This window comes from Plectropomus leopardus, chromosome 20 (assembly GCF_008729295.1).
Source record: "Plectropomus leopardus isolate mb chromosome 20, YSFRI_Pleo_2.0, whole genome shotgun sequence".
Classification (NCBI taxonomy): domain Eukaryota; kingdom Metazoa; phylum Chordata; class Actinopteri; order Perciformes; family Serranidae; genus Plectropomus; species Plectropomus leopardus.
Genome location: NC_056482.1, coordinates 13,123,617 through 13,138,112, shown reverse-complemented (window position 1 = coordinate 13,138,112; position 14,496 = coordinate 13,123,617). Strand labels below are relative to the sequence as shown.

The 14,496-nt window shown below is 38.1% G+C and overlaps 1 protein-coding gene across 4 annotated transcripts in view; it reads right to left on the bottom strand.

Moving 5' to 3' along the window:
* Positions 1-14,496, bottom strand: part of LOC121959487 (mediator of RNA polymerase II transcription subunit 13-like) — a 101,744-nt gene that overhangs the window by 68,460 nt on the left and 18,788 nt on the right. For all 4 annotated transcript variants that reach the window (XM_042508792.1, XM_042508794.1, XM_042508796.1 and 1 more), the window contains exon 2: positions 10,278-10,515. In XM_042508792.1, the coding sequence (XP_042364726.1) occupies positions 10,278-10,515 (238 nt within the window). The remainder of the gene's footprint in view (positions 1-10,277; positions 10,516-14,496) is intronic.

Here is a 14,496-nt window from a genome sequence, read left to right as displayed (position 1 = left end):
TACTGCAAAAATATATGAAAGTTGAATTGAAACTGTTTCAAATATTGACAATCATTATGCTTGAATATATCAGCATTTTCTGACACTATTAAGGATCCTGTTAAATCTTGAGCATTTTATAGGTAAGTAAATGAATAAAGAGTGAAATATGACTCAAATATTGGATGAGAAGTTGTGATGGAGAGGAGGTAATGACTCATGCTTGTCTAACTCAGGTGGGAAAGTCATTTCTCCACGGGGAAGAAAGGAGACGGCAAGGCCACTGCAGGGAGAGGGATAAATAATTGGACAATTGTGGCAGAACAGAGAGCGTGGACTGAAGTCTAGGTCATGACCTGAAAGTACACGATGAGTTTTGTTTTTAAAGTCAGTATGTTTAGTGGGAGCAATGTGACGGGAGAAATGAAGGGACACTGAGGACAATTGTGGCTGCAGCTGCTTGGGTGAGATACAGAGACTAAAGAAAATTCTGTGGCTGTGAATAGTCTCATTTGGGAGATGAGCTGGGTTCAGGTTCACGGTTATGATGTGGAGCTCACACAGCAGTTTGTTATCTAAGTCACTGCAGTGCTGTCGGTATTGACAGGGAGGTCTTGCACAGGTTTTGCCAAAGAAAAGCAGTAGCAGTCGTGTCAAGGTTAAGCCAAAGGTGGTGGACAAGCATCCGACTGAAGATGTCAGGGAGGCGAGAACAGATGAACACAGCTCGGCTGAGATGAAACTTTACCAGTACCCATGTGTCATACTCCCAGCTGTCAGGGTAGAGAGTACAAAGGTAGTGTTGCTGGTCTCAGAGCAGCAGGAAAAGCTGTGTGATGTAAAGCAGAGTCAAAAACTAGAGCCAAGAAAGAGAAGAGGTGGAGGCCCAGGAGTGAACCCTGGGGAACTCCAGGAGGTGATAGGAGTGCAAGTTATCATTGATGATTTGGAAATAAACAGATGGAGCAAAACAGAAGAAAAATATGAGGTAATAAAGACAATGTTTTTTTTAACCTACAATTTTAAAAAATGTTTTTTAATGTTATCACTTTAACATATGCTACTGTTTTTTTTTTTTTAACAAAAAGACAGTTGAGTTCCATTAAATGGTAATCCCTGCACACCTCCTAAAACAGATTACACTTACATGTCAAATAGAGATAAAAGACGAATGTCCAATGTATACCACAAAGTAAGTCATGAGAAAATCAACGAAGTTATAAAAAATGAATTCCGGGAAATTGCATAATATGATCTGCAAGGCATTGTAGGTGTAAAGATAGATTTCCTCAGTGGACACTGCATTTATAAGGCTGCTGATATTAATGTTTTATCAAGGCTAATCTTTTACTGGGCAATACTCTTGAGTTCTTAGTGGTAGATTCTTTTTTATGCCTTATGCCCTCCCCACATAACGTTTTGTATACTTTGCGATGTAACAAGACACTGACTCGAACACATCAAGTAACAATCAGTACGACTACTGTGTTTATATCAGAAACTACCTAATAGTAAAATTTTGTAGTAGTCATAATTTAACATCCAATTCAGTTTTTTTCAGGGATTTTTATATCAAAGAAAAGTTTCATTAAAAATTGAAAACCGTTGTTTTAACCCCAACAATAACACATGTCACCTCCTGCAGGGCTTTTTGGTACTTTCTATTGTCTGATAACTTTGAGGCTATAGAATATGTTGGCGACTACATTCCTCATCTTAAACTTCAGCTGCAAGGATTGGGTCAATTAATGGATTAAATGGATTAGTCAACTGACACAAAATTAATTGACAACTATTTTGATGACTGAATAATTAGTAACTTTCAGGCAAAAAAGTCAAGCATTTGCTGTTTTCATGCTTAAAAGTGCAAATTTGGTGCTTTTCTTTGAAGTACATGATAATAAAATAAATAGCTTTAGATGTTTGGACTGTTGGTCAGATAAAACTTTTCAAGGCATCACCCTGGGATCGGGGAACTTACACTGGGCATGTTTTACTGTTTTCTGACATTTTATTCGCAAAACGATTCATCGATTTAATTAAGAAGAAATTAAAGTAGTCGTTAGTTGCAGTGCGTTGTGTGTTCTGGTAGTGATAAGGTTGATCAAATGTTCCATTCGGTACAACAGATTAACTACAAACCAATACAAACCTCAATGTTGGCCACATGTGTACATTGCACTCCTTTGTTTACAGGGTGATGAATTATATCTGTACTTTGAAGGCCAAGCAAGCTATCATTCACACCCATCTTTGGCCGGTGTGATGTGGCTGCTGACTCCATGTCTGCATGCAGTCAGCTGTGACTAAAGCTTGTTTACACCGGACACGACTCAGACGCATTTTTTAGTTATTCGTCTCTCAGATCAGAAACACCTTAATTTGAACCAACACTGCCGTCTGCAGCAGCTCCTTACAGGTTCATGCTCTATCACCTTCACACACACACACACACACACCTGACCTGAATGTTTACACTCTTGATTTCAAGTTTAAACCTGTCATTTTAAAACCTAATGACTAGCCCTTTGAACCACTTCTATTGCTCTTATATTCATGTCAGAAATTTTGACATGTCAGCAGGAAAAGCACAGGTATCTCCAAAAACATTAATGATGTGTATCTGATGCCAGACCGCTGGTATGAGATTTGTTGGCTCACTGTCATGGCTTACAGGGATATTTCTAAAAAACACACTCTCATTAATGCTCCTGGTTACACCTGGGGTTTTCCTGTGACGCACTTAACAAAATTTTTTGGTCTTTTTGTGACAGTTTTTAGGTATTGCAATGGCAGAAAAAATGTCCATCCAAATGAGTAAAGTAATTCTTACATAAACCAAAAAAAATACCATTATGTAATTAAATCAAATAATACTCAATGAGATGAAAAGACTATTAAAATGAATGTAACTATAGCTAAAAAAAAATACCTAAATTATTTTAATAACATATGTAATTAATGTTAATAACTTAAATGTATTTCAAACATGTTGTTCAAAAACATTTTGTATCAAAAAATATTTAAAATATACAGAATTTTTCAACAAGAAGGACATAGATTTTATAAAAGTAAATTCAGTATATTTAAAATAAACGTAATTTAGTAACAGTAATTACAGAAACTTTCTTAAAGCAATTTAGAATTTTTAAATTCTATGAGCTTGGGAGCTCTTGTCATTCATCTCAGTGTTTTATTTAATTACATAAATTGTACTTTTTTGCTGTATGTTACAATTACTCAATTCAACTGAATGGAAATCGTATATGTAACTTAAAAATGTAAATCTTACAAGAGACGAAATTGTTTCTTTGAATGTGAAAAGTAGTTCATACATGATAGTCATCATAGAAATGTAATAAATTACACTTTAAATAAAATGCTGTGGTTTCAGCACAGATAATACTGTAAATAATTCCATAAATACAGTTGCTAGTATTTTAGTAGACCCAGAGCCACAGAGCATGTGACATTTCTGCTGGGTAATCACAAGGTTCACGTCGTATGTTCAGTCATACATTAACCATTGTGTGAGTATGTGGGTGTGGGTGTACTGTATCTGTGCATGACAGCCCACATACGTCCTTGTGTGTGTGTTCATATTTATGACTCATGTCCAAAATATGTCACTTTGTCTCTGGCTGTGCTCGCAACATGCTGACGGCTCAGTCGATTCCACACATTAATCCTGTTTCTTCTCAATCTGTACTTAACCCACACAAAGGCCAATGCCGTCTGATTTTAAGAAAGAAAGCCACAGCGTGTTGAAAGTGATGTTTAAACACTTATCATTGAACCAAAGACAATATCAGAGAGTGCTGGAGTAGAGTGAGAGAGGAGAAGAGAGGTAACACTAGATCATAGCTGCTCATACTGCTGGCACGATCTCAAAGGCATGATTTATTTAGACTAGAACAGTTCTGCACTCCAGTCACACTGTAGGATTCATGGCTTCTTCATCACGACAGGCGCTGTAATCATAAGATTTTGGTATTAGATTTTGTTCCGTTTATTTCCTCAGCTTGCAGCAGGGTTTGTGATCCTTATATGAAATCAAATTAGCCAAAGATCAAATGGGCCACTTGACACCGCTGAAAAGTGGGTAATTAGCAGGTCATCCAGAGCAGGAGAGGCCTTTGCCTCAATGAGGATGAGCTTCTGGTAGTGGCCGAGCAATAGCAAATATAAAATCTCCCTTTCCTGCCTAACTGCGCATTGCATCTCGTGTTTTTATTTTCGAGCAGAGCTGATAGCTAGTGTAGTATCTACCAAGCTGCCTTACCGCATAGCTGTAATGTGTGGCCTAATGGGAACTGATTTGAATAATATCTCAAAACCTGAATGACAGTTTCACTCACAGCACTCTAATGGTAAAGTTGTTTAAGGTGGTTGCCCTTCTGAATAGCTTTTGTGTAACAACTAAACAGTTCTCAGAAAAAGCAAAATTCCTGCTTTTAAAGGCTTCAAAGATATGCATTAATAAAGCAGCAAACAGCTATGTGCTATGTTGGGATATAGTGGAGTAATGTCTCTGGAGCAGAGAATGAAGTCAGGCTACCTCTGCATGTAGGCGGGTTTCCATTACAGATTTGCGCAAAAATTAAAAAAAAAACATAATTTCTGCCTGAGTCACATCAGATTTTGGCAATGGTGGTTCTTTAACAATAACAACAACAACTACTACAATCCCACGCTTCTTCATGACGTCAAAAAAAGTCTGTTTTTTGTGTGCGTTTAAGTATGAAAGAGGAAAATGTAAGTTATTATGTTACTTATGTGACAATTTTAAAGGCACATACTTCTAAATAACGACCTAATACATATTTTAAGGGCGCTGATACCAACTTCTCACGACACTCCTGCTGTGAAGGTCTTACTATGTTCATGTTACCTATCAGCCAATTAATTTGCCCTCTCCACTTCTATTCAGATTATTTCTAAATGAACCTCATCGCTCTGCGCCCTTGCATCCCACCTGAACTACCCTTAGCCCTAATCCGACCTGTTGGAGCGCAGCCTATGTGTGTAAACACGATACATGTCTCATTTTCACAGGTCACAACACTGTTTATATTATTTATATCTGTCTAATGGCTGCTGGCGGGTAGACTGAAAACTAATGAATGTAATGTAAATATAATGTGCTTTTCTACATTAATTTACTTAAAAATCATAAACAACACCTTAATGAGGTGACTTTTCTGAGCTGGTGCATTCCAGTTCAGCCACTTTTTATGTGCGTTGTGGTTATCAAATTTGTAATTAAAGCAGTACTCTCTTTTTTTAACTGGACTTGAGTGTAACAGTGTGTAATTTGTCTATTTCGTATTGTTGTGTAAGGGATGTTGTGCAACATCCTCTTCTTTACATTACACGGGAAACACACCTTCTGAAAATTCAACCATTAACTGCTCTGCAAGCGTCTACCAGCTCATTTGAAACATGTCTACTAATCCACACTGCTTTGTATTTCCTATATGACTCAAAACATAATTAACCTGCTGATTATTCACACTATGTGCCTGACAAGCCGACAGCTTTAGCTGTTCAGTCAAATGTGTGTAAATCAATTTGTGAATGAATGAGTAAGAATAAAACACACCTATTTCTTTTATGGATCTGTGGTGTATAACAGAAGTTCATTTATTACGACTGCCTTCTCTGTAAATCTTCTACTTTGATCGACAATCAAAAGCAGCTGATGCAGTTTGTGAAATTCTGCATAAAGGGAACAAGATTGGGGAAGATTGTGACGGTTTACTTTTTGTTTAAAAGAGGAGGTGAAAGTGAAACGTAATACTTTGTGGTGAGTCTACTGCTGTGTCTAACAGAATTTTTGGATGTAATTTCCGAATGTAAATTCTGCATTCTTTTATAGCCAAAACCGAAGAACAACCAGTGGTTGAAGAAGTATTCAGACCCCAAGTTAAAGTACCAATACCACACTGTAAAATACAATTATGAGTGGAAGTCCTGCATTCAAAACCCAAATTAATTACAAGTACAGAAACATTAATAGCTAAAAGCACTTAAGTATTAAACATAATAGTAATCGTTCTGCAGAAAAATTGGTTGAAGATTATTATGATACAGTGGCAGTGTATAAGTTCAGAACTGCATTGTTTGTAGTTGTTTTTATTTTTAGCAATTAGTGCCATAACTAAATTGAAACAGGCTAAATAAATAGGTATAAAGACATACACTATCATGTCTTTCCCCTAAAAATGGACATTGGGGTTCCAAAAAAATGAAATAAAAAGAAAAGTGAAAGAAGGCAAACTGAATTTGCAAAAAATAAAAATAAAAATAGAGAGAAGAAGGTAAGGGGGCCCACAGAGACTGCTTATGCACAGGGACAAGAATGTTGTGCTACGGCCCTGGTTGTAGCTGCCCCCCCCCCCGGTTACGGTTCTGAATACTTTAATTACAGCTACTGTTGGTAGTTAAGTCTTGTGGTTTCCAAACTGGGGGTAGGGCCCCTCTTAAGGGTCACAAGATTAATCTAAGAGATGATTAATGGGGGAGGAGAAGAAGAAAAAAAACATCTTTGGGCCCTGAACAATTATTTAAATGAAACCATGTGAGAAGTTTATAGAGGAAATGACTCTCTGGTGGAACAAACTCATCGACATCAAAATGTGACAAGGGCTTGTTTTTTCTGGTTGAAGAACCTCTGCTTTAATACTTACAGTATATTGTATTTTGTAAGATTATCACGTCTTTCTGTAAAAATCGTATTCAGAAAATTTACCAGTAACTATAGCGGTTAAATAAACAATAAAGATATTTCCCTCCGAAATTAATATGGGGAAGCAGATGCATTAAGTTGCATGAAGTGGAAATATTCAGACAGTAGTAGTAGACAAGTGCAGTACTTGAGTAAATTTCTCTCAAATGTCATGATACCACTTGTAGTAAAAAAAATTTCCCAATAGTGCAAATATTTTTTGACGTATAAACAATTTTCCACATTATTGAAATGCTGAATTCAAGCTTGAGATTATAGCTCTACTACTGCATGTCTGCTTTTATATGCAGCATCTAAGGTTACCTCACATCAATAGATTTTTTCATGTAGCGACCGGGTCAATCTGAGAACCAGGAGCAGACAGAGAGCGAGAAATCATGCCGGGAACAGACTGACACAGGTGAGAGAGAAGTCAAGGCGACACAAGGGAGAGAGAGGGGGAAAAATCTAACACATAAAACATTCCCACAGTGAATAGAAACTCAGGTGCGTGGCTCTTTAAGACTCGGTAAAACACTGATATTCCCCATGTTACATCTGATTCTAATTTGGAGGAAATCCAGCTTCACTTTAATTAACAATTATCAACTCCTTCTCACACCCCAAGTGCTATTTTCAGTGCTTAATAGGAATTGTACAGGGAGACCTGTGAGATTTTACAAGAGAAGTAAAGAAGTCTTATTATCATAATTTTATTCAGCATGTGTGGGTAAGTGAGTGAGTGTGTGTGTGTGTGTGTGTGTGTGTGTGTGTGTGTGTGTGTGTGTGTGTGTGTGTGAGAGAGAGTGTGTCTGTCTATCTGTAGTGCTGTACAGTAATCCTCCACTAGAGTCCTTCCACACCAATCTCAGAATCCTTCAGCTATCGGTCTAACGACCATAAAGACTCTTGGGGCATCGGCCAATTGGGAAATCCAATGTAACAAGCGGATATTTAGGATACTTCATTTCTTTTTTTTTTTTTAGGATTGCTAATATAATGCTAAATTGTTGTCAGATGATAGCCGTTGGGTTCTGAATTTGCATTTTGACCTTCGCGTTGAGCCTCTCCACATGGACTGTTTACCTGCCAATCAAACCTTGTTGGTCAATACTAAACTAACCCTGCAAACGCACTACAAACAAAACCAGAACACTTCCAATACCAAAATTGTGTCCCCTCGGGTACAGGTTGTGCATACATATGCAGATATCTGTTTGCAGAGATCACTCAACACTAAATGTCCATTTATTTTATTTCGAGACTTAAATTATTGTTTAATTTTTTCAAACGTCAAATAATTGACTTTGCAATAGAGAATTCTCTGCTTTTTATTTTAAGTAAGTAAATCCCTGAATATTGAGTAAATTCAATATTTGGGGATTTGAAATGTTCCTTCTGACAAAACATCTGATGTCAAGGAGATTGTTTTCTGATATTTTTTGAACATATTTATTCATTAATTGATAAAGTAATAATCAGCAGATTATGAAAACGATCATTTTTTGCAGCCCTAAATGAGACACGTAGTAAAACCCCAACAGCAGAGAAGACGTGAACTGGACAAAATGTACTTCGAACTTGATTAAGAACATTCAGATTTAAAAAGAGCTGCGTATTGGCAATAATCTGGGGATACAACATGCATCGCCATATAGGGGTGACAATTCTTTATGTTAGGCTATATTGCATTACTGTCAGGAGGGTGACAAAATTAGTTTGTTTTTTTTATCTAAAATTAAAGGAAAACTGTCATTCTATAAAGAACACACCATCATTGACTGGAACCAATGGGGATAAACATCCAACACCAAAGTGCAACTTTTTGTGCAATCTGAGCAAAGAAATTAAAATGTTCCTATATCAGTAAAAGAAGAAACAGTGCTTAGAAGATTATTTCAGTAAAAATTAGGAGAATAAAAAAAGTGAACAAAGATTCAAAGTGTTTTTTAAGAAATGACCCAGTATCATAAAACATATAATAATATTGTGATACTAAAGTGTATCAATATTTTCTTACACCCCAACTTGAACCCCTAATTGTTTCTTCTTATAAACCCTATTTCCCCTAAAACTGCTAACTATGCTTTAATTATCTGTATGTAAATGTATTAATGTGTGTATTAGCAGAGCACATCTCCATGGTCTGCATAATTACAACAAAATCCATGGACTGATGACACATCTTCACTCCTAAATAATCAATAGCTGTAAAATATAATTGAACAGGCCAAGAATATTATTAACTTTATTAGACCTCAGTGTGCTTCTCAAAGGGAGTCATAATTGACGGTTTAGGCTGCCAGCTAACAGCTTGCAAATTGATGAGGTAATGATAAAATTTCTCACAGCAGCATACTCGTTATGCGGCTTCTTGCAATACATTTTTGCTCCGGATGGCGAATTCTTACCACTAAATACTGACTGTGTGTCTTTGTGTGATCGCTATCATCGCCCATGCTTCTTTTAAGATCAGTGAGCACTACAAAATCAAATGATTTAAAAGGCCGTATCATATCAGAGTCAGATGATGTAACTTTGCTATTAGATGTCTGGAGACACGGTTTGGATATTTGGGGGAAGCAAGGAAATAAGTTATCTGAGCGTCTGTTAGTGATGCAAACAAAATAAAAATGTATCTTTCTCTATTGCACGTGCTCGTGCAGTTGAAGTAAAGGGCTCTCCCCACCAGCAGTGAGAACATCTGTCAAATATCTACCGCAGTGCCTGAGAGGCCTTTTCACATCAAGTCAGCTTTAATAGGTGAAATTCTCACTATCGCTTCAACCTCTCCATCTAATATTCCTGCTCTTTTCCTCCTGACTGTTGTTCTGCTTAACCAAACCCAATATAATCCCTCTCCTGTTTCCTCCTCTCCCTGTCTTCCAGAGGCTTAGTCGATATGTTAGACTTCTACACACGTGCGCGGTGAGATAATGAAAACGTTTCTATAAATAGGGACAATAGTGCTGACAGTAGCACTCTCTCAAGTGAGATATCGCAGTGTAATTTTCACCAACACACTGTAAATACTGGCGAGAAAAATCTCCTCCATTGCCGTGTGCTTCATCATAGTGATAGTCCTGAAGCAGCATATAAACACTTGAGTTGCAAAGCAAACACATTCCACATATGTGCTATAAGAGTCTCAAATATAGCACTGGATCAATGCAACCCTACACATATTAAACATACAGTACGACGCTTGAATCTGCAGCACACTAAACAGCTGGAATCTGCATAATACTGAACTCTGCTCTGTGTGCAGCTTCTGTACAACATGCAGGCGTTACGCTCTAATTTATTTAGCACTCATACAATGCAAATTCATGCTGTACATCCACACACAACACACGTCAGTCGGTTACATACAATCCGCTAAAATTCCAAAACTGAACTGAATCGCTCTTCAGTCTATATAACCCAGTGCAACATCATAAAAAGCAACCATAAAATTAAACAGACTAAACAAGCCTCTCACCTCAACTTTCAGAGCTTAAATGAACACCGAAGAAGGAGCGATGGGACGGAAAAATAATTGAGATGGATAGAAGAGCTCTTTCATTCTCACCTTCCAGCTCCTGATGAATGACATCCGAGAGGTTGGGCTCTTCGCCCCACCAGAAGATCCATAGCTCCTTGGCGTCGGGCTTGATTTTGCGTCGCCACACGCACAGCAAGTTGGCCTGCACGCAGCGCATGAAGCTGCGCAGGACCGGGTCGTCCTGGGCCGGGGCCGAGATCACCGGCCCATATTCACCACTGCCGCGGAAGCTGTAGCAACGCCATTTAATGCCTGTCAACTCCGCCTGAAGAGAGGAGGACAGAGTGATGATTAGAGCATTCATTCAAACCTGAACACAGCACTGTTATTATGTGCAGGGACAAATAAAGTAATTCCATTCACATTTCACACATAAACCCCCAAACAAGGAGTTGAGTCATTGAAAAGTCAATCTGACAGAAAATTAATCTGCAGTCAAATTTGATGATCCATTAATTTTTTAAGTCCCTTTTCAAGCAAGAACACCAAATAATTCTAATGCAAGCTTCTTCAATGCGCTGTTTTTCTCAGTTTCAAATTACTTTACAATGAATATCTTTTCCAAGATCTTTTCCCTAAGCTTTTTGTTTACTGTAATAGATATCTATGAAAGGGCTGAGAGAGAGAGGAGACAACATGCAGCAAAGGGCTTTGTGAGCAGCGCTACATGGGGCGCACACACTCTACCAGGTGAGCAACAAAAGGCACCCCTAAGGCACAGGCCCAGGTACTCAAAGTGTCAGGGGGCCCCCTCTACCTGCAAAATGTCACTCAAATTAACACACACTGACCAGGAAGAGAGTCAAAATGACCACAATGTAATACACATGAACTGCAAGGAAGCACAAAATAGCTACAAATAGTGGAAAACCACCACTAAGGGATAGAAAAATCCTCAGTAAGACACAAAATTACCTTTTAAGGTAAGGTAAGGTAAAAAAAAAAAAAAAAAAAAAAAAGAGGTAGAGGTTTACACACACACAAAAGAAACACAACCTACCAAAAATAGACACAAAATGACCTCAAAGAGACACAAACAACTACAAAAAGACACAAAACAACCACGAAGCAATACAAAAACACAAATAAGATACAAAATTAGCTCTAAGAGATCCATACAACTACAAAACACAACAACCTCAAGGAGACTCAAACTACCACAAAGTCTTTGTGTCTTGTTCCTTTGTAGGACACCTGGTGGGGCCCTTTGCATATCTGTGCCCAGGGGCCCACTGTCTCATAATCTATCCATGCCAAAATTGAATATCTTTAGGTTTCAATGTCAGTCTTACATTGGAACTCATCATCATTTTTCACTGACATTTTACAAACCAAACAATTAATGAGATTAGTCAATACTGGAAAGTATCAATAGTTGCAGTTATAAAGGTCATTTGAAAAGCTTATCATTTGGCATCACAGCAGAGTTGTAGTTGTTGTAGCATATTCTTTACCTTTACAAAAGCTTTTTTCAGCATGTACCTCAGATGCAGTAGATGAAATAAAACCATCATGCATAGATCTATAATGTAATAGCATCCATTTAGTGTTGTGTTAACCTTGAAATACTTTACCTCAGTGTACAATATTAACATGTAAGAGAGCATCAGACAATATTCGATCAATAACTGCACCGACTCCAATCATGCTGTAATTTCGCTGGTGTCCTGTTTACACAGCGACTATCTTTGAATAAATGTTTAACCAGATTTACCGTCTCCCCGTTGTGTTCTTATGACCTCATTCACTCGCTGCTGTAAAGATACGATAAAGTCTGTTGCAGTGCAAGGAGGCGGAGAGCGACAGCGAGACATAAAGGACAGCCTTGAGTGAAATGTGGGGAATTAACTACTACAGGAGAGACAGCATTGAAATACAAGAGAGAGTGAGAGACGCAAGGAGAGGAAATAGTGTTAGGGTCAATGGTTGGAGTCTGGCCCAGTGAGTGACATCCACTCCATTTAATCTAATGGGATGATAGGTGTTTATGTTGCCTATTGCAGACTTGGGCGTGGAGGCTCTCTGCCATGAAGAGACAGAGAAAGAGCCAAACTTCCCCTTATTTTGTAAATGAGCATACATATGCAAATGAGCAAAAAGCACACAGACCCAGTGATGCTCATGTGTGCTTTGGAAACTCTTTCTCATGTTTGTTTGTGTCCTTGCGTTTGTATTTCTGCATGAATGAGTCAAGTGCACAAAAGGCATTGTTGAACAGGACAGAGATTTGGCAGGCAAGGGGGGGAAATCTCTCAGTGCGTCGCGCTGCCCTCCTCTCCTGTGTTCACCCAGCTGTGAGGATCGTGTTTGGCACGCTGGTCTCGGGCACCAAGACATCCAAGACCAGCTGAGAGGAGAAAAAATACTGACCCATTTTAACACGGGCACAGGTAGAAACGAGCAGCTCAATGATAATTAAAGCCTGCAGTGTCTTTGAGTAGAAGAAGAAAAAGGAGGCTCCACAGCTTTGAAGAGACTATGAAGTGTGTGTTTTCACAGTGTGTATGGCAGCAGCAGGGATATGTTGGAATCAAACATCTATGCTTTTGAGGAAGCCTGTGCATGCACTAAAACTGCAGTATCTCATACATGAGTGCATGCACATGACCCCCAGGAACATCCCGACTGCAGAATGCACCCATAATTACAAGCATGTCCCTCCTGTAATGACAGTGTGTGTAATGGGAGATATAAACATTGGCGCTGTGATAAGCCAAGCCCTAAAATTAGCCATGACAAGGTCAAGGATGCTGTTTCTCCCAAAGCAAAGAGGAAGACATCTGCTTGCGCTGCCTCGTCACTCCCAGTCAATGTCAAAAGTTCCTCCGCTGCTTGACACAGCTGTCTGCCGCTACTGAATCAGAAGCGGAGACGAGGAGGCGAGGAGAAGTGAAATGTCAAAAAAATATATTCACAATAAAAGGCATACCAGTTGTTGGGTTTTTTTTTTAAGGCAGCGCATGCTCTCTGGTGAATTGATTGTTAAAGATCCCCTCCAGATATGTTTTTAGACATAAAAATATTCTGCTTGGAATAATAATTTGAGTCTGATATAGTGTTTCCAAGAAAAAGTTAACAAGTCTACAGCCATGGGAGCAGCTCTGTGAGGCTGTACAACGGCACAGGAATGCTTTCAGCTAAATGCTTACATGCATCTGTAATGCAGATGTAATGTTACAATGTTCATCTAAGTTTCACTCATATTCTAATGAGTACTAAACACGGTTTAGTTATGGAGGCATATTAGAGCAACGCATAAGCAGGAAACATGAGAGGAGGGAGACATTTTTTTTACTTTGCATTTCAAGAATAAAGTCAAAACGGTGAGACTAAAGTCACATTTTCAGAATTAGTGCCAGGCATTAAAAAAATAAAGCTGTATTTTCTGCATTTCAAGAATAAAATAAAAATGTTAAGAAAAAAGACAAAATGCTGAGAACAAAACCAACTCTTCTGGTATATAAAATTATGTCTTGTGATGGAATATATTTTCTGTGTATTGCAATGGAGGTGTAACCATTTTGCAATTTCAGGCACAATCTCTTTAAAGTCCTAAAACTTACAAAAATAATTTCCTTGCTGTTATCATTAATTATTGTTGTTGTTGTTTTATTTTATTTGATATTATTTTTACAGAATCATGTTTTTTATTCCTTGTTTGGAGCCTGGAGGAACATTTTTGTAAGTAAATACATTTGTATACCCGTAGATAACTAGAAGAAGCAGGGACTCGCTGAGTGTCAGCTGCATCTGAGAGCTGCAATGAATGAATTCTTGACATTTCAATTTGATTTTTGCAACGGAATGTCATCTTTATTTAAAAAAAATTCATTCATATGCAAGACCCTAATATTCTTTCACACACAGCTGAGGCTGATGGGAATGTTACTAATTATTCAGGTATTTAGTCATGTGCCAAGGTTTTGGACAAACTGATGTTTTGACCTGAATATGCTGCTGGATGAAAAGTTATGTAAAGAGGTATTTGTTATTAGAATTATTAATGACATAAATGTGGACACCAAATGTCATGGCAATCCACCCAATAATTGTCAAGAAACATCAATCAAAGCCTTAAAAGGGATGGAGAAAATGTCAAAGAGTCAACAAAATCAGTAGCATTCCTCCTCTGGGGACCACGAATGTCTGGACACACTTTTGTAGTAATTCCCCCAGTGCAGTAGTTTTTAGCAATGCCCCATGTCATTACATCTACTGTTTCTCCCTTGTTGCAAAATTAGGATTC